At 41.1% G+C, this 23,263-nt stretch overlaps 1 protein-coding gene across 13 annotated transcripts in view; it reads right to left on the bottom strand.

Annotated features, from left to right (window-relative positions):
* Positions 1-331: 331 nt before the first annotated feature.
* EXOC7 (exocyst complex component 7) overlaps positions 332-23,263 on the bottom strand; it is a 63,532-nt gene continuing 40,600 nt past the window's right edge. For 7 of the 13 annotated variants that reach the window (XM_073587889.1, XM_073587899.1, XM_073587890.1 and 4 more), the window contains 10 exons: positions 13,733-13,795; positions 13,194-13,260; positions 11,136-11,174; positions 7,111-7,176; positions 6,554-6,674; positions 5,815-5,910; positions 1,778-1,838; positions 1,651-1,692; positions 665-798; positions 332-542 (listed from right to left, as the gene is read on the bottom strand). In XM_073587889.1, the coding sequence (XP_073443990.1) occupies positions 437-542; positions 665-798; positions 1,651-1,692; positions 1,778-1,838; positions 5,815-5,910; positions 6,554-6,674; positions 7,111-7,176; positions 11,136-11,174; positions 13,194-13,260; positions 13,733-13,795 (795 nt within the window). In that variant the 3' untranslated portion in view covers positions 332-436. The remainder of the gene's footprint in view (positions 543-664; positions 799-1,650; positions 1,693-1,777; positions 1,839-5,814; positions 5,911-6,553; positions 6,675-7,110; positions 7,177-11,135; positions 11,175-13,193; positions 13,261-13,732; positions 13,796-23,263) is intronic. The other 6 variants (XM_073587893.1, XM_073587896.1, XM_073587894.1 and 3 more) reach the window with 1 other exon arrangement.

Genomic DNA, 23,263 nt, shown 5'->3' with positions numbered 1-23,263 from the left:
TTTTCCACCCTAGGCTTATACTCGAGTCAATAAATTTTTCCAGTTTTTTTGTGGCAAAATTAGGGGGGGGGGTCGACTTATACTAGGGTCGGCTTATACACAAGTGTATATGGTATGTCTACAGGAAGGGTACAGCCAACTTTTTTTTTTTTTAGTGTCCAGCTCCTAGTCTCTGTAGCATAACCTCTTAGTCCTTGGTGTTCCCCAATAACATGTGAGAATTTTTTCTAGTAAATTTTTATTATTGTGTCACTACCAGGGGAATGTGTGGGGTACACTGTGCCTTGTGAAAATATTGCATCTCAATTTCACACAAAAAATATACTACATACACCAGTATGATAGTTTATTATGTTCGATTTTCAGTTATATACAGTAGTTTGACATATATAAAATATATATATATATATACACAGGCTTGACCAAGAGGCATTCTTCATGCTGATGTGTCAAAAAGTCTCTCAATCATTTCACCAACCTGTTCCACTGAATATTTTATGTATTTATCTGGGTTCTTAGTGAAATTGACACCCTTGCCATACCTAAAAGAGAAAGTGAGTGTATTAGAGAGCATCATAAATGCTTAAAACCAGAGATTCGGAAGCGGGTACAATGAACGAGTTGGGGGGGGGGGGGGGGGAGACAATTGTACAATATAACTTACTTAAATAAGAATGCACTATATGCCTCCTGTACTATTTTCTTCTGAGACTGACGGATCCACTCACGCTGCTTTTTGTCTGGAATAGCCCATGACTTCTGGATCTTGCAGATTTCTTCCAGGCCTTCGTTAAACCCCTATTTTTAAACAATAAAAATAAGAGATAAGGATTAGACCATAATAAATCACAATCCATTGTATTAGAATATTACCATGTTTTTTTCACTTTTATTTTTATTTCTGTCATCCAACTCTCATAACTTCCTATGTTTCAGACAATAGCTATATATGATGGCTTGTGTTTTTTAGTAGGTCAAAATGTATCATCTAAATAAAAATAAGAACTTTTGTGTCACAATATTTCTAAGAGCCACAGCTTTTTAAGTTGTCTTTTGATGGAGCCATGTTTGAGGTTTTGTTTTTTCTTTTAGCGGGAAAAACTAGTTTTTTTAATAACCATTTTGGGATATAAATTCTTAGGCTATGTGCCCACGTAGTTTTTAGGTTGTGCGGATTATGTTGAAAAATCCGCAGGACAAAAGTCCTGCGGTTTATCTGCGGATTAGCCTGCGATTTTGCCCTGCGGTTTCACACCTCATAATGATAAGGTGTGAAACCGCAGCGTAAACCGCACAAAGAATTGACATGCTGCGGATTGTAACCCGCAGCAAATGCGCGCGGAAAAATCCGCAGCATGTGCACTGCGTTTTTTTTTCTCCATAGGAAATAAAGGTACTGTACAACGCAGCAGAATCTGCTGTGGACCCGCAGAGCCAAAACCGCTGCGGATCCGCAGCAGAATCCGCAGCGTGTGCACATACCCTTAGAGATTCACTGAATGCTTTTTGTTCTATTTTTTTGAGGGGGAGGGTGAAACAAGATTACCAAAAATCAGAAATTCTGGCTGTGACTACTCTAGTAATCACATTGGCAGAATAATTAATGGCCAACTCCCTGCAGATGCAGAATCCAGAATTCCATTGACTTACTTTAAAACGTTCCTTTATCATCTGCCTCTCTTTGTCCTTCAACTGTGGCAAGAAAAAGAACATAGGGTAAGTAATTGCATCCATTTAAATTAAAACACACAGATCTTTTCAGATCATTGCAAGTCACCTTCGCTCCATGAAGTAGTGGAAGGTTCTTGTCATTGACATAGTCAATCACCTTGAGCCAGCTACAATAGAAAAAAAAAACATTATACTAGCCAAAATTATTGTCCTTCGGCAGATAATATAGATATAGTCATTTTATGCTCTATTGCATCTAAAATTAAATAGTCCGATATTTAAATATCCTAGAGTTCTGTGTATGCAGCTGCCATGCAGATCTACATGTTTCTGCAGAAACAGAAACTGATGTGACGAGTAAATTACTTCCATCTGGACCTACTGGCTGCAGATTGGAAAGAAGAAGTTGTAAAGAGAATGGAGTAACACAAAACTGCAGGGTTAGACTATAAACCATGTTATTTAGTAGCCTGTAACCAAAAAGATGAAGTGCACTGATTTGTATGACAGCTGTATACAACAAATGAACGGACTCTTTTCATCAAGACTGGTCGCAAGTTTCTACTATTACTTTTTCTACTAAAACTTTTTGAATTATTGTAATAATAATAATAAATTTTATTTCTATAGCGCCGACATATTCCACAGCACTTTACATTTCACAGGGGATTTGTACAGACAATAGACATTACAGCATAACAATAATCACATACAGGAGATTATAACAAATACCAAGAGTAATGAGGGCCCTGCTCGCAAGCTTACAGTCTATGAGGAAAGAGGTAGACACGAAAGGTGCGTGGTAACAGTTGCCCTGATTGTATGGACCAGCCATAATGTTAAGTGTGTAACAGTACAGATGGAGAGGGCTAATGGATGCATAAAGCATGTGGGAACATGATGCGGGAAATCTGGTTATGGTAAAACTTTTGGCTGTGCCACACAGGGATAGATTAGGTTAATGTGTTGAGGCGATAGGCCATTCTGAATAAATGTGTTTTCAGGGCACGCTTAAAACTGTGGGGATTGGGGACTAATCGTATTGACCTGGGAAGTGCATTCCAAAGAATTGGCGCGGCACGTGTAAAGTGTTGGAGACGGGAGTGGGAGGTTCTGATTATTGAGGATACTAACCTCAGGTCATCAGCAGAACGGAGGGCGCGGGTAGGGTGGTATACTGAAACAAGGGAGGAGATGTAGGGTGGTGCTGAGCCATGGAGGGCTTTGTGGGTGAGGGTAATAAGTTTATACTGAATTCTGGAGTGGATGGGTAGCCAGTGTAATGACTGGCACAAGGTAGAGGCATCGGTGTAACGATTGGTGAGGAATATGATCCTGGCTGCAGCATTCAAGACAGATTGGAGAGGGGAGAGTTTGGTAAGAGGGAGACCGATTAGAAGAGAGTTACAATAGTCGAGACGAGAATGAATAAGAGAAACAGTAAGAGTTTTTGCAGAGTCAAAAGTAAGAAAAGGTCGAATTCTAGAAATGTTTTTGAGGTGCAGATGACAAGAGCGAGCCAGTGATCGAATGTGGGGGGCAAAGGAAAGCTCGGAATCAAGTATGACCCCAAGACAGCGGGCCTGTTGCTGGGGCGTAATAGTGGAGCCACCCACAGAAATAGCAATGTCGGGTATAGGTACATTAGTAGAGGGAGGAAACACCAGGAGTTCAGTTTTTGACAGGTTCAGTTTCAGATATAGTGAGGACATATTAGACACAGCGTTTAGACAATCGCCGGTGTTTTCTAGAAAGGCTGGCGTGATGTCAGGAGAAGAAGCGTATAATTGGGTGTCATCAGCATAGAGATGGTACTGGAACCCAAATCTACTGATTGTTTGACCAATAGGGGCAGTGTACAAGGAGAAGAGGAGGGGGCCTAAAACCGATCCTTGGGGGACCCCAACAGTAAGGGGAAGGTGAGAGGAGGAGGAACCGGCAAAAGATACAGTAAAGGAGCGGTCAGAGAGATAGGAGGAGAACCAGGAGAGAACGGTGTCCTTGAGGCCAATGGAACGGAGCATAGTGAGGAGGAGCTGATGATCCACAGTGTCGAATGCTGCAGAGAGATCCAAGAGAATTAGCATGGAGTAATGACCATTTGATTTAGCTGTTAGTAGATCATTAGAGACTTTAGTGAGGGCAGTTTCAGTGGAGTGTAAAGAGCGGAAACCGGATTGGAGAGGGTCGAGAACAGAGTTTTCTGAGAGATAGCGGATAAGACGGGAGTGGACCAGGCGTTCCAGGAGTTTAGAGATAAAGGGAAGATTAGAGACAGGTCTATAGTTAGCGGCACAGTTTTGGTCGAGGGATAGTTTTTTAAGTAGTGGATGTATGATGGCATGCTTAAATGAGGAGGGAAAAATACCAGAAGAGAGAGAGAGGTTAAATATTTTAGTTAGGTGAGGGGTGACAGCAGGGGAAAGGGACTGGAGGAGATGTGACGGAAATGGGTTACTGGTGCAAGTAGTTGGGCGAGAAGATGCAAGGAGCCTGCTTACTTCTTCTTCTGTGACTGGTTCAAAATCAGAGAGTGAGCTAGATGCAGTGGGTGAAGGAAGGACAGTGCATGGTATGAGGTGATTGGGAGATAATTTCCTGTCGAATCTGGTCAATTTTTTCTTTGAAGTAATTGGCCAGATTGTCAGCTCTGAGCTCTGTGGTTGGGGCCTGTACTCTTGGATTGAGTAGAGAATGAAAAGTGTCAAAGAGACGTTTCGGGTTATTTGACAGTGAGGTGATGAGGGTGTTGAAATAGGTTTGTTTGGAGAGGTGAAGGGCAGTGTTGTATGTTCTAAGCATAAACTTAAAATGGATGAAATCTTCGTGTAGATTGGATTTTCTCCACAGACGTTCGGCGCACCTGGAGCACCGCTGCAGGAAACGTGTTTGCACCGTGTGCCAGGGTTGTCGCCGTCTGCGTTGTGGTGTTCTATTTATAGGGGGTGCAAATTCATCCATTGTAATGAAATATAGTGCAAATATGCACATAGCTTGAAAATTTTAGGACTCAAAGAACCATGTATATGATATAATGAACTATCACACCACGTCACAATTACACAGCTGCAATATTGAGAATTCAGTCTGCAAGGAAAATGCAGCTTCCTGCACAATGAATCATAGATTGCTGGTTTGGTTATGTTTGGGTTTGCTACCAAGCAAGGCCTAGGCACACAAGTCAATTTCACGGTCCGTATACGGACCACAATGCCCAGTCTGGCAACTGGTCTCCCAACCTGAACTTACAGATTCAGATTATATATATATATATATATATATATATATATATATATATATATATATATATATATATTTATTCTCATCTGAACCTGGCCAAAACAGTGGATTTCTATTAACTGATTGGCAACAAATAAATCAAATAAATTCATTTTCATTCAGCTTGTTGATTAGAATCCTAATACTGTTTAAAAATATCCAATACATAGATGATAATTTTTGAAGGGAAACTGTCAGGAAACTCATGCTGCCCGAACAGCAGGTAGCATGAATCGCATTGTGGCTGCAGAATTGCTGCCCTGCATATTATTTCCTTTAATGCTCCAGTTTGGACCATAGAGCCCCTTCCGGATCTTCTTCGAGAGGGTCTGATGAGCCTCTAAAAAGTTTCAGAGAATAATATACCTGGCTGTAATCATTCAACCACACTGCGATTCATGCTGCCAATGGTTTAGACAGCATGACACGTTTGGCAGGTTCACATTAAAAGTGCTGTTTGCATTCTTCTTGTGGCCATTCCGTCACATCGCTGGCCACATCCCCTGGTTTCTTCTTCTCCTGGCCAGGTATGTCATGTGGCAGCCTTCACATTCTATTTGAGTTGCAAAGGACAAACAAGCTCTCTGCTAATTTTTGAATGTGAAGGCTGCAAGCGGATTAGTGGTGGCTGACTGGCTGAAGCACACAGCCACAAGAAGAAACCAAGTAGATACTTCTCCAATACTCAATACCATCAGGGAGGTGACTGGCTCCAAATTAATTCTGCAACAGGAAAACTGTTGCTGCAGCTCATTCTCAGCCCTATTCACTCATACAATTATTTAACAGATGCTGCCATGATTTAGATCAAAGGTTTCTCGGAGCAAGGTAAAGCAAGAATTTTTTTTCTAAGGGGAAATAAACCTTCGCTGATAGATCTGGATCTGTTGTCCTATGTGTTCACGATATAAACTGTCAGGATCCCTTTGGGTCACAGACACCAACTGCATGAGCTCTGATCTGTGGAAAAGAATCAACACATATACTGTTAGACAATGAGTAACCTAAAATTGACAGCTAAAGTCAATGAAGTCCCATCATATTGTCATCTTGTAACATTATTCTATATTGCTGATTTCTTTATTATTAGAGAAGACTAATATAGTATGTTTAACAAGCTAGCTAAATTACAGATCATAAAGGACGGTTGATCCGCTATGACCAGGACACTTGCACATGTCTTGGTCAAACAAGGGTACAGTATATGGTGCCTTCGTTTGCTAGAATTAGTCAAATTGCAGCCATGATGCAGTCCATGTGAGTCATGTTCTCAAAACCCATAGGCACATTAGAATAAGGTTTATGATATTGTCTGACCATCTAATTGTGTATTGGGGCTTTTTAACTCCATCTCCTTTCTCAATAGATAGAAGGATTGGGTATGTTGAATTAGAAAGCCCAATCTTTTTTTTTTCTTGAGAGTCAAGCCACATGCACATTTGGTCAAATTGGGAGTGCAAATGAAAGGAAAGTCAGCAAAAGATAGCTGCTGGTCAAGTGTTACGCATCTCTCCCAACTTAAATCAATTGGCAGGTCCAGGTGGTCAACAGAGAGCACCTCCTCTTTCAAATCAGAATGTTTTAGTACACATTTCTTTCTTACTTTTCCAGTGACTTGAGGATATAGTTATAATTATTGTGCAGAAATATTGCCCCCAGAGCCAGGTCCTCATACATCTTCGATTTAGACAGCAGTTTTAACTGCAGGTTTCCAAGGACTTTACCTGGGAAAGAAGAATAGAAGTCACAATTTTGTTATTAAGCTGCCATTACAGAGACCAACATGAACAGTTTTACATAGTCTCCCTTCTCTAAATCAACCAATGACACACATGTTCCCAACTTAATAGTAAACTACTAATAACTGGCAGCTGGGCCAAGTCAGAGTGAACTCCCTTGGTCGGCATTCAAATAATGGCACCCTTGGTACCTCTTGTGATTACTAGGCCCAATCGATGTCACAGAGTACCAGTGTGGATGCCGGACTAGGTCCCCTGGATTTTTTGCTCAGCTCTACTAGTAACCCGTCACCTTAGAAAATGACATCTGCTGGATATTTGTAGTATAGTTCTAGTTAGTTGAAACATAGCCACAGGAAGAAAAGGCAACACACATTCTTTAGGCCACCAAAAATGATACCCAGAAAGTGCCCGTACTCACAGATATATGTGCTGAGAAGACGGAGGCTAAATTGAGAACTGTAGTTACTGGCAGCAGAGCTGGTCTCTATAACAGATTGAGAGAATACCACATCACTATAATTATCAGACCTTAAATGATCAGGAGAAAGAGCAGATAATGGACTCCTAAAATGATATCAGACATAATGTATAGGAAAAAATGATGGACGTTTGGTGAAATTAGACACAAACTGGACACAGCAGATTCTGCAAATATAGAAATAGTGAAATACTGCATTTACTACATTACACTATACTATAAGCTGACACTAAATAGGTCTGTCACTATGCAGAATAAATAGCTTTACTATACAAACCGCATTTCTAGTACCATTTTATGGAAACATGTATTAATGCATGGACAATGATAGCGCAGTGCTCGGCTATTTTGGCCAGAGTTTGCAAGGAACAGTAGTATGCACGCATGATCGGGTACTCCAACTCCTCCTGGCCATGGTCTTGGAGTGACATTGTTGTAGACTAAACTAAAGTTCTGCAGTGTTCTGCGATTTTGGACTTCAGATGGAGGTGCCATAGGCTGCAATACTCCTTTAAATACATTACTATGTGGGATTACTCTGGTTTGCACTGTAAAGAAGTAGAGGTCTATTTAAGTCTCAAAGAAAGGAGAACGTGACTTTGGATAGAAACAACCAATGATTTAATGCCAAGCAGAATAAGCCTTCTGGTAAATGACACATCCATTTTCCCCATGTAAACAATATCCTGTATCCGTTTCCTTCTCTGTCCACTGGGCTTTCTATTTATCTGCAGCACGCTCCATGTGGGTCAGGTAATTAATAGGACAGCTGTTAAGGGCTGTCAGGTACGTCACCGCTTCTTGATTTATTTTCTTTAATGACATCGCCGTGACAACCAGACTGACGTCTATTAGGGGCCGTTGGTGGATTTGGGCATATCTGGGGCGTTGACCTACCCAACTCGATATACGAAGCAATATCCATTAGGAAATAAAACAGTTACGAATACTGGCATCACACAAGCTCCTCAATGACCCAGATAACTGCTCTGCAAATAGAAAGACTATATATAGAAGACTCGGATCACAAATGGTGCCCTTGTGTGGTCTACGGAAATAAAGACAAATCAGAGCGGAGTACGATGGATAACACTGGTGATAAAATAGGCAAAATGCTTCTACCCAATGATCTGGGAAATAGATTTATTATAATAAAATGCAGAGGACTCTAAAGCAGGTTGGGAGTATGAATTGTAGATGTGCCTGTTCCTTCCATGGTGTCATTTTCAGTCTGTGGCTTCCATTCTTTATCTGCTTCCCTGCTTATATCATTAGGAAGAGAAGGGTCTGAATCCCAAAATTAAATGATCATATGCTTGTGACGTCAAAGTACTCTTATTCTATGCTGCCATCCCCCAATTATGTGACAGAGAGAAAGGCATCATATACACAGGCCAATTTTGCCGTGTAATTGAAGAGTCTGGCACATCTGGACAAGACCCTCACAGCTCCTCAGAAGCCACCAAGGGAAATACACAGGTACATATAGACTGGTTATTGGTGATGGCCATAGAGGCAGTCTATGCCACTGCTGTGTGGCCCAGCCCAGAGCGCCTCATATTCCTGCAACCACCACAAGTGAGAGCTCAAAGATTTTACGGCTTCCATCAAATTTATGGGAACGGTTTAAAGCGTAACTGACCTTTATTTTATTAATTGCATAAAACCTTAGTCCCAGCAATTTGATAAATGTCTTAAGGGGCTTGTCCCATGAACAAAGTTCATTTTCATGAATACATCTTGGAATAATAATAATTTCCACAACTGAAGGTATTAAATAAAATGTTCCTGTGCTGAGATAATCTTATAAATGTGCCCCTGCTGTGTACTGTGTAATGGCTGTGTCTGACCGTACAGGGACATGGTCTGGTCATACTACAGCTCCTGGGCAGGGGAGGAAGCAAAAGAGTATACAGACAGGACAGGATGGGATCACAGCTGATTCTTTCTGTGAGGCAAAATATTTCCCTGCATGTCTTTAAACAATTTTTTACCTCAAAGTATGCGCTCCCATTCTGTCCTGTCTGTATACTCTTTTGGCGTCCTCCGCCCAGGAGCTGTGGTATGATCAGACCATGTTCCTGTACGGTCAGACACAGCCATTACACAGTTCACAGCAGGGACACATTTATAAGATTATCTCGGCACAGGAACATTTTTTTTAACACATCCAATTGTGGAAATTATTATTATTCCAAAATCAATTGATTAAAGTGTAATTTGTTTGTGATAAATTATTTAAATGCATTTCATTACCTTTATAAAAGTTTTATAACTCTATCATGCTTCCAAAGCACTGCCCCTAAAACTAACACCAGCCGTACCAAAAATGCATTTTCAGGCAAATTCTGTAGCTAGCTCTGTGCTGGCTGAGTCCAGATAATTGATGTGCAAGCGGGACTACCTGTATTGTCAATGCCCCTGCCCCCTATATGCACTGTATATTAGTACATACATTACTTCTGTCGGAGCAGCATCGTGTGTCGTGCCTGTTTGATCACACCCTTGTGCCATTTCTAATCTTTACAGCATTGTATGCTGCTCCAATCTCCAGACATTACAATACATGCATCTGCTCCATCGTGTGAAGACATGTCCAATACGAGCTCCTGAGAGCAGCTCTTCTTCATGGGAAGTGAAGGAAGAATGCTCGATGCAAAAGGTGCTTGCAAACCGCACAGGAGGGAGACTTCTCCCCGCCATCCTCATTCCTCAGCGATTGTGAAGAAGGAAAACAAGTTGTCACTAGGGGCTAAAAACGGTATTCCAAAGGTTCTCATGATAAAAATATTAGGTTTCCTAGAATCTATGCCACTCATAATGCTGACTGCGGAGCTTTTTTTATTAGTTTTTACTGGAGATGACCATTCCATTCAAAAAGAGAATCTGCCACCAGGCTTGTACTACCTAATTTGATAGCAGCATATTGTAGCGGTAGAGACCCCGATTCCAGCAATGTATAACTTACTGGGCTGCTTACTGTAGTTTTGATAAAATCACTGTTTTATCAGCAGGAGACTATCACTAGAGTACTAGTAAACCAGCTGCCAGGTAGTCCTCCATATTACTGAGATCTGTATAACCCTGTCCTCACTACTGATTGGCAGCTTTCTGTGTACACTGTGAATAGGCAGAAAGCGGCCAATCAGTGGTTGGGGCAGAGTAATACAGACTTCATGAATGTAGGTGACTACATGGCAGCTTGTTTACTAGTCCTCTAGGGATAAAAATCACAGTTTTATCAGCAGGAGATTATCAAATCTACACCAAACAGAAAAGTAGGTGACACATTGCTAGAATCAGAGTCTCTGTTTCTACATTATGATGCTCTAAGACTACATAGTAAAAACCTGTTGATGGATTCCCATTAACGCACCAAGTTCCCCCTTGTGGTGCTCGTGGAAGGAGTTAGTCAGAAATAATACATACTGTGTGAATGGAAGCAGAGAATTTAGGGCTGTTTGGGGTAAATACATTTTTATTTTTGTCAATTTTCTCATGCTGCACTTTTGTCTATATACAAGTGTTGGAAATTATAGGACCTGAAATTTTTTGCCTAAACACGATTTATCAACAAGATGAATGGTGGAATTCTCCTCTGATGGTTTAAACAATAACCTAGTGTGGGCCCCACTGAGCGCGCCAACAAATTAAGTTTTACGATGGGTCCCTATAATTTTGGTGTATGCCCTGGTTAATATCATGCAAATATGAAAGTAATGATTTGATGTCTCGACAATGTGTTTGAATGCTAAATATATTATGGAAGTCATTTCAATTATATGCTCCTCAACTGAAAGACACAAATACACAAGAACATATGTCTGACCTGACACAGAAAGCTATGACCATGTATATGGACTGCTTGCGGACTGGTTGGAATGGAATAGTCATGCAGTGAGAAATAAGTTATGGGCATTGACAAGTATGAGCATGGGAGCCCCTAGAAGTCTTGCATTGCTTACCTCTGGGATCAATAGGAATATTGTAAGTGTCCCCAAGAACTATTGGCAAGGGAGGAAGAGAGGAAAAAAGAAGCAAGGAGAGAGGGGCCAAAGAACAACAGGAGGGAATAGAATATCAGTTTAGTGCACTAAAAGGAGAAGATTAAATCACTAAGTAAAAGTGAAAAATGACAGATGTTGATGAATGAGGAATTTATAAATCTGAAAAAAGTGTGAAATTCTTAAAGTAATGGATGTGTAAATGGTCATCTGAGCAACTAAAAAGATTTCAAAATGGAGGCAAAATGTAGAAATGTAAATGATAAGGAATATAGAAAAAGAAAAAGGGTAAGAGTTAATGGGTAGATTATGAGAAGCACAAAGGCACAGAGAAAGTGACAAAATTGATAGATAGCTAGATATGGGATAGATAGCTACATAGATATGGGATAGATAGATAGATAGATAGATAGATAGATAGATAGATAGATAGATAGATAGATAGATAGATGAGATAGATAGATAGATAGATAGATAGATAAAAATGGAAGCAGCACACAATTTTGAAAAAAGTAAAAAAAAGGGCTATTTATTAACCCATAATGGAGACGTTTTTGAGAACCTTTTTCAAGGTAATTAGATAGCAACATGGTAGATATAAAATGTACCCGTCACCTGCACACATTGCAAGTAGGCATACTAAAGCTGCCAATACACATTAGATTAATATGGGGTAGACTAACAACTATCAGGTATAGTGGCCTCCCAACTCTCTAGTCAGTAGGTTCTTAGACGGGACCTAGACAACAGATATTAGAGAGAAAAGGATAAAGCTGTTGATTCCCAAAATGACTGATCCTTTGGTTCTCAGGGAAGATAAGATAAGCCACAGCCAAAGGCAGTAGTGCATTCCATTATCCTCATTCAATACACATGCATGCTCAGATGAGTGTGCATGTGTATGTAGGGTCAGATAGAAAGAAGAGCTACCTGCCAATGGCGATCTAAAGTGTTTGGCAAGCTTAGAAGGGTTCTTTCCGCTTTATTGTTCAGGAGTGCTCTGCTCCCCAGTCTCTAGGTTTCTTGCACTGAGCTCCTGATTGATGCTGAGAGCAGATGCAGCATCAGAGAATTGCATTGGCACTAAAGCTGATCAGGATCTAAATCTAATTCTGAGCTCCAGCGATCTGACCAATTTCAAAGCAGCGAATGCAAAATCTATAGAAAAAACTGTTTCTAAGCACTGTGCTTAGCAAAATTAAAAGTCACTCTGTTTGTGAGAAAGGAGTACATTTTTAATAACAAGTAAGGCTAGTTTCACACTAACGTTCGGCAGGGCTGCGGATGGCAGCCTACTTTCTCCTTTCCTCCTCCGCTAAGCCCCCCCACTGCCGCACCTCTTCCATTCAGCTTCGCCTACGTCTGCATGCATCCTGCGTACCTATCTTTAACATTGGGTAAGAGGCCATGTGAATGTATGCGGATGCCTCTGCATGCGTCGTTTTGTTGCTGCGCCAAGCTGTGCCGAACGCAACATGTTGCATTTTGTTGCGGTCGGTGCAGCGTCAAAACGATGCATGCGCAGGCATCCGCAAACATTCACATGGCCTCGTACCCAATGTTAAAGATAAGTACGCAGGACGCATGCAGACATAGGCGGAGCTGAATGGAAGAGGTGCAGCAGTGGGCGGAGCTGAATGGAAGAGGTGTGGCAGTGGGTGGGGCTTAACGGAGGAAGAAAGGAGTAAATACGCAGCCCTCCCTAACGCTAGTGTGAAACCAGCCTAAATTGCTTGTTTTTACAAGCACCTTGAATTTTTACCCATTTTAAATAATGAAACTAACCATTTATGGATTTATTAAGAAACGTAGGCATTACTAAGATATAAGGTATTGTGTATGCCACGGATGTGTACATTTTATATGTAAAATATACAGAAATGAAGAAAACAAGGGGTAAAATACAGTGACCCGAGAAAAATAAGTATGTTTTATCAACAGGGCAAGGAAGTTGGGGAAAACATGAGTGAATTTGTAGAACGTCAATGATGTGGCCCCCAAGGCATTGAACTCTGTTACCTTGTGATGCCAGCATGGCCCCTGCAGTCTCCTGGAACTCTAGTAGCTGTTGTAGGAAAAGAATGGCCTGGATGGAAAACAGAATTCTTAAAAGCTTCAGCATTTGTAATAAAAATACAAGTATTGACGCATGTATGACTAATGGTGGGCGCCCCTTAACAATATCTACTAGATATTCCAGCCTAAGAATCCCCTTTAAGTATACATCACGCCAGAAGAGAATACTGATAAATTTGAGCTTGGGGGCCTGCAGAATTTTGAATGTAGCCAAGCACTAAAATATGATCTAACATTTATTAGTGCAATATAAAGTCCTTTATTATGTAGATTACATCAATATATAAGCAGATGCAAATGGCTTAGGGATACTAACATTACATCATTAGAGACTCACAGCATCAGATTACGGGAGGGTGTCCTACAAACTTTTGCATGATCAATACTTTTAAAATGACAAGGCTTCTGCCTACAACATTTTAATACATTAGTTAAAACAACAATAGTCTTTCTTCACACTGAACACAACAGCCAGTACTCACATTGCTAGTAAGTTCATGTACGGTGCCATCTTTAGACATACTGGTTTCCTTATCAGGATCATTCTAAGAATTATTAAAAGAGTGTTATTAGTTCCTAACCCATAAACTAATAATCTTAAGTACTGGCTCAAAAATAAAACACAAGCAACCACACATTTCCAAATTTAATTTCTGCTAGACACATTTAAACATCTTTTTTTTAGCAAACTTCATGGACCAGTTTAATAGAAAATTAGTTAGAGGTTATCCAAGACTGCAAGAAACGGAACTGCTGCTTTTTTCTGAAGCATTCATGCGAATAGCATGTATGAATGGCATGTGACCACCAGGCCTGCGATAGTTGGAGGAATGTAAAGAAGACTGATGGGGACCATGGCACTGAAGTGCTCAGGGATTCATCCCAGGAGAAACCTTCCTTTGTCTTAGCCAGCAGATTTAGATCGGGGTCAAGGAATAATGCCAATCTCTGTAGAGTGTCATGGTACAATTTGGTGTTACAAAAGCAACTGGAAATTGAAAAAAATTCATCAGGTTAACTAGAAAATCATAATCCGTTGGCAGAGATGCCTGATCTTTATCAGATATTTGGAAAAGTCAGTAAGTCCCAATGTACAGGAGCTTTTCGGCTGATCCTGCTAAAAATAATTAGTTCCACCAATTTCTTTTTTTTTTTATCTAGAATCTATGACTAATTTTAGTCTAATGTAGATATGCAGCAAAATCAAACCCTCAAAAAAACTACACTAAGGCTAAGTGCACATGTTGCGGAAAACCGCATTTAAAATTTCCGCGATTTTCCCGCGGAAGAACTAGCGATTTGCAAGCAGGGTGGATAAAAATCAATGTTTTTTTTAAAAAAAAATCAAAAAAAGTCGGATTTTTTTTATTTAAATCGGATTTTTTTCAATAAACTGCTTTTTGAGGAAAATATTTTACCATCCAAAGGTTCTTCCATCATGAGATAAAGCTGAGTTGTTTAACTCAGTGGAATAAAGGCTGTATATGTGTAACATTCACAATGCCATGCTCTTCCAGAGGTTTCTGTAGGATTAGTGGGCAGTTTCTCTCCTATATTATCACAGACGCTCGCTTTACTTACGCAGTTCTCAAAACTGAATTTGACTCCGCAGAGGTCCCAGCCTCTTCTTCAGGGCAAAAATGTTACAACATGAACAGAGTTGAGAAAAAGACCTTAATCCTATTGTTCTACAAACCTATGAATACAGAATCAACCCCTTCAGTGCCAAGTCCAAGAAGTTAGACAATATGTTTCTGATTGTTTGGAGTGGAATAGATCTGCACAACACAAGAAGAATGTGAATCTAAGTGTGAGGAGGAGGAAGGGCAAGCAGACAAGAAAATGAAAGTGAAACTTTGAGCACAATACTGCAGCATAGCCACAGACAGACAAGTCTGGATCTGTTTGTGTGTACGATCTGAGGTTTATTACATTCTTTCCTTATAATGGCAGCAGGCCGTAAAAGAGACCCAGTTTGGGAATATTTTAATGAAGCTCCTTAGCCTATCGGTAAGGCAGGCATGCGTGCAAAATGCAAACGATGCAACAAAGAGATGCAAGGCCTGGTGGCGCGAATGAGGCAACATCATGAGAAGTGCGGTGATGAAGATGACCAAAGAAACACTTCTGAACAGGCAGGATCTTCAGGTTGGTAAACATTTTTATTGAATCCTATTTCTAAAGACTGAACTGTCATGTGTGAGAAAAATTATATTTCTTATTATTACTGCATGTTACTGTCATTTGGTACAGTTATGAAGAAAAACAAATATTCCTTTTGGGGCAGGGCCAGTGATGTGTTGTGTACAATAAGCAGAAATTGTATAAACAATAAAATAACAGCATTGACTTTTTTTGTTTAGGGGAATTCATGGATTCTGGAAACTATCCACCTCCAAGATCACCATCATCCTGTTCTACAGTTTCAGAGTTATCCATCCAGGATAGTGCTTCATTAGCAGCAGCAGCATCATCATCAGACATCCACAGCCACATATCACCATCACCCAAAAGGAAGAAAAAACCTTTACCTCCTGGAACCACCATAGATAGGTTTGTGATAAGAACTAGCAGATTAGAAAAAGAGTTGATTGATTAAAAAATTGCCCAGTTTATTTATGCAACGAACTCTTCTTTGCGTCTGACTGAGAACCCACATTTCATTAATACGGTTCAGTCACTGAGACCAGGATACAGTCCACCCAGCAGAGCTGATGTTGCAGGGAAACTGCTGGATCAAGTGTATGACAGAGAAATGGAGCAATGTGCAACAGCTCTGGAGGGTAAAATTGTTAACCTAAGTATTGATGGGTGGAGTAATGTCCACAATGATCCTATTGTATGTGCTTGTATAACAACAGAAGAAGGTAAAGTCTTCCTTGCACAAACAACTGATACATCAGGAAATGCACACACAGCAGAATACTTACAAGAAGTGGCAGTAAAAGCTATAACGACATGTGAACAAAAATTCAAATGTCTAGTACGCAGTTTGGTCACTGACAATGCTGCAAACGTATCCAAGATGAGAAGAGATTTAGAAGAGCAGGGAGGGAATACAAAGCTGCTAATAACATATGGTTGCAGTGCTCATTTGCTGCACCTCTTAGCCAAAGACTTAAGTGTTCCAGAAATAAAGGCTAATGTTGTTGAAATTGCTAAATACTTCCGTAATAATCATTTTGCTGCAGCAGCTCTGAAAAGGATGGGTGGAACCAAGCTAACGCTCCCACAAGATGTTAGATGGAACTCTGTGGTGGACTGTTTTGAGCAGTATATCAAAAACTGGCCTATTCTGATGACACTTTGTGAAGAAAATCGAGATAAAATAGATGGCACTGTCACGGCCAAAATCCTCAACATTGGGCTTAAGAGAAATGTTGAACATATGCTGAGCTTCCTGAAACCCATCTCTCAAGCTTTAAACAAAATACAGAAAAATAGCTGTTTTATTGCGGATGCTGTTGAAATTTGGAAGGAACTGAGTGAACACTTAAAAACAGAACTACACATGGACAGAATTAAATTACAAGCAGTAAACAAACGAATGGGACAAGCACTGACTCCAGCTCATTTTTTGGCAAATATTGTCAATATCCAATATCAGGGTCAAAACCTAAGTGCTGAGGAAGAGGAGTTAGCTATGACATGGGTATCCAGCAATCATCCATCTTTAATGCCAACTATAATAAACTTCAGAGCTAAGGGGGAACCATTCAAGAAATATATGTTTGCTGAAGATATTTTAAGGAAGGTCACACCAGTAAACTGGTGGAAGTCACTTAAGCGCTTGGATTTAGAGACTGTTCAAGTAATGATTTCACTTTTAACAGCAGTAGCTTCTTCTGCAGGCGTTGAAAGAATATTCTCTTCCTTTGGACTCATTCATTCTAAATTGAGAAATCGGTTGGGACCCAATAAAGCAGGAAAGCTTGTTTTTCTTTTCCAGATTATGAATAGGAACAAAGAAGAAGATGATGATGAAGATGACGACAAGTGAGCTACAGAGGACAGCAGGGACAGTAGTATTTAAGTTTTTCATGTGTCGGCTGGGCTGACAGTCTAAGTTTCTTAAAATATATATATATTTTGTTTAGCCAAATTAGTTAACAAACATGGATGTTTGTTTAAGCAAATAACTTATGCTGTAATGTTGTTATTGTTTCAGTTGAATAAATCTATTTAAATTGTTATTAAGGTCAGGATTATTTTTCTCCTTCCTAAGTACAACAGAACAGTGGTGTACAAATATGAATGATTAACCCATTAAACTGGGGAGAAAAAAGTAATATAAAAAGTGATTCTAAAAATCTTCATCTACTTGCATGTTAAAGTTGCAAGAACTAGTTTAGGTAGAAACTTTGATTTAAATCACTGATTTAAATCAAGCCTTACTGACTAGTGATTTAAATCGTGATTTAAATCGTGATTTAAATCAGTTAGATTTAAATCAAATCCACCCTGTTTGCAAGCGTAATTAGCTTGTACAATTGCTAGCGTTTTCCAAGCGATTAATGCATCACTGGGTACAGGACCTGCCAGGAGCATCGCGGAGGCCTGGGGACGCTGCGCGGGATATCGGAAGGTGATAATATGACAATTTTTGTATTTCAATGCTATTTTTTACAGGGATATGGTACCTAGAGCCCGGAGGAGAATCTCCTCTCCTTCGGACCGTGGGTACCATCCGCAAATATTCTGCTTACTTTTCGCATGGTGGGCCAGCCACATGCGGAAAGTAAGCAGAACAATGCATTCCTATGTGGGCAGAATCGCCGCGATTCCGCAAAATAATGAGCATGCTGTGTATTTTTCCGCAATGCGATTCCGCCGCAGGAAAATCCGAAGCATTAGCACAGCACTGCGGAATCCCATAGGATTGCATGGGATGCTGTTTTTTTTTGCGTTTTCACTGCAAAATCGAGCATTAAAAACCGCCACGAAAACGCGAAAAAACCGCAACATGTGAACGCAGCCTAAAAATTCTAATTCTTCATTAACTAGCTGCAAGGCCAAAAATCTTAAAAACTTTTGTCAAGACACAGAAGGAGAAATAAATCCCTATTAGGGCTATTGGGGGAAGAATTGGGGCCTATAGCATTAGTACTAGCACTTCTGGCAGTATGTTCCTGTACTGGGAATTGTTATTACCTTTGGGTAATTAGGGAAATTTCTTAATGTCCTAAATTATTTTTTTATCAATTTTTGAGGACTGTCCTACCTTGATAACAGATTATTAAATTAATTTCATACCTAGAGACAGCTCTCAGCACCATTTTTGCATTTATCTTTAGGTTGCCAACCTCCATGGACAGGCAGGGAAGAAATTTAAGGTAACTGCAGGTCTTAATTCTCTCAAAAAATACATATAGCCCTATTAGGGGTTTATTCTGCGTTCTGTGTCTCGACAAACATTTTTAATATTTTTTGCCTTGCAGTTAGGATGACTATACACAAAAACAAGGTGTGGTTCCTTTAAAAGTTAATGGTTAATAAGGAATTAGAATTGTTAGTGTTTTTTTTTGTTTATGTTTCACTGTGACCCCCTATAGTTTCTACATATAACCCTTTTCATTTTTCTTTACTGTAGGTATGTAGCCAGTTCCTCACGACTAACATTCATGATCTCATACGGGCCTTGGTCTCCTGATCTGAACCACCCAACAGCCTTATACACATTTATAAGGTTGTTTAGTTTGGATCAGGAGATGCATTCAAGTGGCCCTAAAGGGAACCTGTCAACAGGATTGTGCACAGTAACCTACACACAGTGTCAGATTGGCGCCATTATACTGATTAAAATGATACCTTGGATGATGAAATCCGTCTTGTGGTTGTTGTTTAATCTTTATTTTCAGTTTTGAGTTAATGATATGCTCGTGCCCCAGGGCGGCCTGTGGGGGTCTTCATGTGGTGCTCTGCTTAGGTATTCATAATGAAGACTGCTGACAGGTCACGGATCCCTCACTGACCTGCCCCCTAGTTAACATAATCAATATTATATATACATACTAAAATTTTAAAAAATCCTTCTGCAGGCACCTGCAGAAAAAAAAAAATCCATTTGAAAATGGCACCCGCCGCGCCTGAACAGTAGCAGATATCGGTGTATTGAGAGGTGATACGATAGTTGCTACTGCACATGCGTCGGTGGTGCCATCTTGCTAGAAGAAGAAAAAAATGTCCTGCCGCCGAGCTTGCGCAGCAGCAGCGACTGGTGCCACAGCTGTCGCCTGCCTACAGTTTTTTTTTTTAAATTTTAGTATATATATATAATATATATATATATATAATATTCATTATGTTAACTAGGGGGCAAGCACAAGCATATCATTAACTCAAAACTGAAAATAAGGATTAAACAACAACCACAAGACGGATTTCATCAACCAAGGTATCGTTTTAATCAGTATAATGGTGCCGACCTGACACTGTCTGTTGGTTAATGAGCACAAAATTCTGCTGACAAGTTCCCATTAAATTCTCTTGGATTGTGAGAAAGCATATTCCCAATCATTGGCCCACGAAAATAAGCTGACAAACAGCTGATGAAGGAACAAAATTATTGTTAATTGGCTAACTGGATCATTTATCAGCACGGTGGCTCAGTGGTTAGCACTGCAGCCTTGCAGCGCTGGGGTCCTGGGTCCGAATCTCACCAAGGACAACATCTGCAAAGAGTTTGTATGTTCTCCCTGTGTTTGCATGGGTTTCCTCCGGGTACTCCGGTTTCTTCCCACATTCCAAAGACATACTGATAGGGAATTTAGATTGTGAGCCCCATCAGGGACAGTGATGACAATGTGTGCAAACTGTAAAGCGCTGCGGAATATGTTAGCGCTATATAAAAATAAAGATTATTGTTATTATTATTTATGCCAATATAAAACTCATCCTGTAAACAGTGGATGTGCTGGCAACATGTATCCTGTTAATATTGGAACAGGACAATTGTATTAATTATTGTGCTGTCCTCATAAAATTTGTGTCATTCCAATTAAAAAGGCCATTAAAAGGTACACTTTATCTTATTTGGCAAAAGTGCACTACTCACCAGTTTCTTGATTTCCTGCTTCTTGGTGGCAGTGCATCACAGATTAGACCAACGACATTTTTTGAAGCATCAGGAGGGGGTACAGTTTTGACTAGCGGCTCAACAGAGGCAGCTTTGCCACTGCAGTATCAAAGAGCACGGTGGCACTGAAGCAGGCTGCGTTTGAAAGCCAATAGTGTTGTCCAGTAATCTGCGCTAGTTTCTGAGCAGCATTTACAAGCTTTATTGGAAACAGCTTGTAAGCACCTCACATGTACAACCATTGCTGATAGACTGCTTCGGTGGCAATTAATCAATGCATCGAGCAGTAAAAAATAAACATAAAAAAGAGGGATTTTTGGTACTTGCCGTAAAATCACTTTCTTACTTTCTTGGAGCCTTCATTAGGGGTAACAGGTAACCATGGGTGTATGCTGCTGTCACTAGGAGGCTGACACTAGGCAAAAAAGGAAAATTGCTTCTCCCTAGCAGTATACACCCACTGACAGGCACCAAGCACCTTAATTGTTAAATCAAACCCCCCCTTATCACCCCCTTAGTTAGGGAAAAATAATAAAATAAAAAAACAGAGATTTTTGTGATAACTCACCGTAAAATCCTTTTCTCCGAGACGCTCATTGGAGGACACAGACCATGGGTGTTATGCTGTGGCCAATAGGAGGCTGACACTAAGTTGAGACAAAAAAAGTTAGCTCCTCCTCCGCAGCATACACCTTCCTGCTGGCCCCAAGTGAACCAGTTCGGGGAAAAGCAGTAGGAGATCATTAGTATCATATTAAAGTACAATCGCCAATCTCATATCAAGAGTATAACCCACTGAATGGGAGACAAGAAGCAGAAGCCGTTAGGCTAACAGGGTGGGTGATGTGTCCCCCAATGAGCGTCTCTGAGAAAAGGATTTTACGGTGAGTTATCACAAGAATCCCTGTTTCTCCTTTGCTTCATTGGGGGACACAGACCATGGGACGTTCCAAAAGCAGTCCATGGGTGGGCAGCAATAACAGATAAAGCCCATGTAGTGGCTGAGTAAAGGAGCCCTACCGCCTGTTGCAGAATAATCTGCCGCGGACCGTACTGTGGAAGTCTGAGTAGTGCTTCAAGAATGTGAAAATGCAGAGCCAAAACGCAGCCTTGCAGACCTGCAGACTTGTTCGGTCGGCATGCGAGACCGAATGGCCCAGAGGGCGGACATCGACCACGTAGAATACGCCCAAATCCCTACTGGGATGGGCCGCTTCTAAAGTAGTATAACTCCTGAATAGCCAAATTTCTCTGACCGTTGTGACCCTAAAGTGACTTACAAGAGAGTGCCGTCCTCAGGACATACGTCCTGAGAGCCGTCATTGCATGCAGGGCGTACGTACCAACCTTCATCTGAAGTACCAGTGTCGGGCCCAAAGAGGGCAAGACAAAATCATTGTTAAAATAGAAGGGTCAGCCAACGCTGGATAAAAGGGGCGTAAACGATCTAAGGACAATCGTATCAAGGTTGGGAAGCAGAGAGAGAAAAACCAAATGAGCTAAACATGACATGGCTGTCAGCTCCAAGTGTCGCATAAGTGACACTGCGACAAGAAGGGCGACCTCCCAAGACAGAACTGCCCGCGAGACATCCTGGAACGGTTTGAAAGGCGTCTCTTAAAGCGCACCCAGGACCGATTTAACGTTCCAGGCTTCTAACGGACTTTTGTAGGGGGGGTAACCCCTGAGAAATCTTGAGAATGAAAGTCAAGAATTACGTCTTGGAAGCAATCCTGTACTTAAACAGAGACAGGTAGAACCAAGATCTGTCCCTTGAGGGAGGTGAGCATCATGAACCTGAGTCCAAGTCAGTCTGGAGAAAACTCTCAAAAGAACTGGAGCGGTGAAGACGCGAAGAGAACGACCGTGGTCCTAACACCATGCGACAGAAGGCATTCAGGAGAGGTGAAAGATGCACCCCGACGTCTGCCTCTGGGCACCAACCATAGTGGAGACCCCAGAGGGAGAGTAGATTAGAGCCACGGCTTTGAAAGCCAGCTCGTTAAACACCAGGTTGTGCGATCTGGTGATCCATTGGACGTTAGGAGAGCATGTCTGGACGATGCAACAGTCACCTGTGTATGATCTGTAGTAACTCTGAATACCGCGTCCATCGAGACCAATCCTTGATGCCTAGGGAGACTGGAAACGGCCACTACCTCTGTTTACATGATGACTGTTGCCAGGAAAGGGAGACGAAACTGGTGCCTCGGAGTAACCAGTCATGCCCCCCTATGGCGTTTTGGATATCGAGAACGGGCTCAGACTGCTGAGTACCTTAGCCTTCAGTCTTGGAGCCATGAGATCCCCATTCGGGTTCTCCTAACGAAGACAGTCCTGTTAAAAACGTCCTCCGTGGTGCATGCCAACAACCGTGGAGAAATTCTATTGATTCGAATGGAATGATACACGAGTAGGTACTGAAGCGGGTGTCGGTAACCTGGATCACTTGGAATACAAGGATATACAAAAAGACTGCTCTCCAACCAAGGAGGCTGGTATCAACAGCCACCACTGGGGATTAGATCAGAAGATAAATCTTTCTCCTTGGTATAGAGGGAGAACCTCAATGTCCACCACCTGTGAGGCTATCTGACGTGCGGGGGGGAGCGGCACCACCGCCGAGGAGAGCAGTCTTATGGCGCTGGAAGAGAATACAATTAATTGAAGAGGATCACTTCAATTGTTACTGCGATCTCTTGCCACCCCGTACCTCACGGCAATCCGGAAGGACAAAGGAGATGAGTGCCAAAGAGTGTGAACTAAAAATGCTGTTCACGACCAAGGGAAGAACCGAATGGAGGGACTCCATTCGTGGATGGTGTACCTTGGCCAAGATCCAGCGAGGGTCCTACAGATCCGTCCCTACTGGGAAGCATGGAAAGATTGAATAGGAGTAGGCGATCGCTACATTCTGTAGCATCGAATAATGGTTCCA

This window comes from Dendrobates tinctorius, unplaced genomic scaffold, assembly GCF_039654945.1.
Source record: "Dendrobates tinctorius isolate UK_male_01 unplaced genomic scaffold, ASM3965494v1 ptg000103l, whole genome shotgun sequence".
Lineage (NCBI taxonomy): Eukaryota > Metazoa > Chordata > Amphibia > Anura > Dendrobatidae > Dendrobates > Dendrobates tinctorius.
This window is presented reverse-complemented; position numbering and strand designations above follow the sequence as displayed.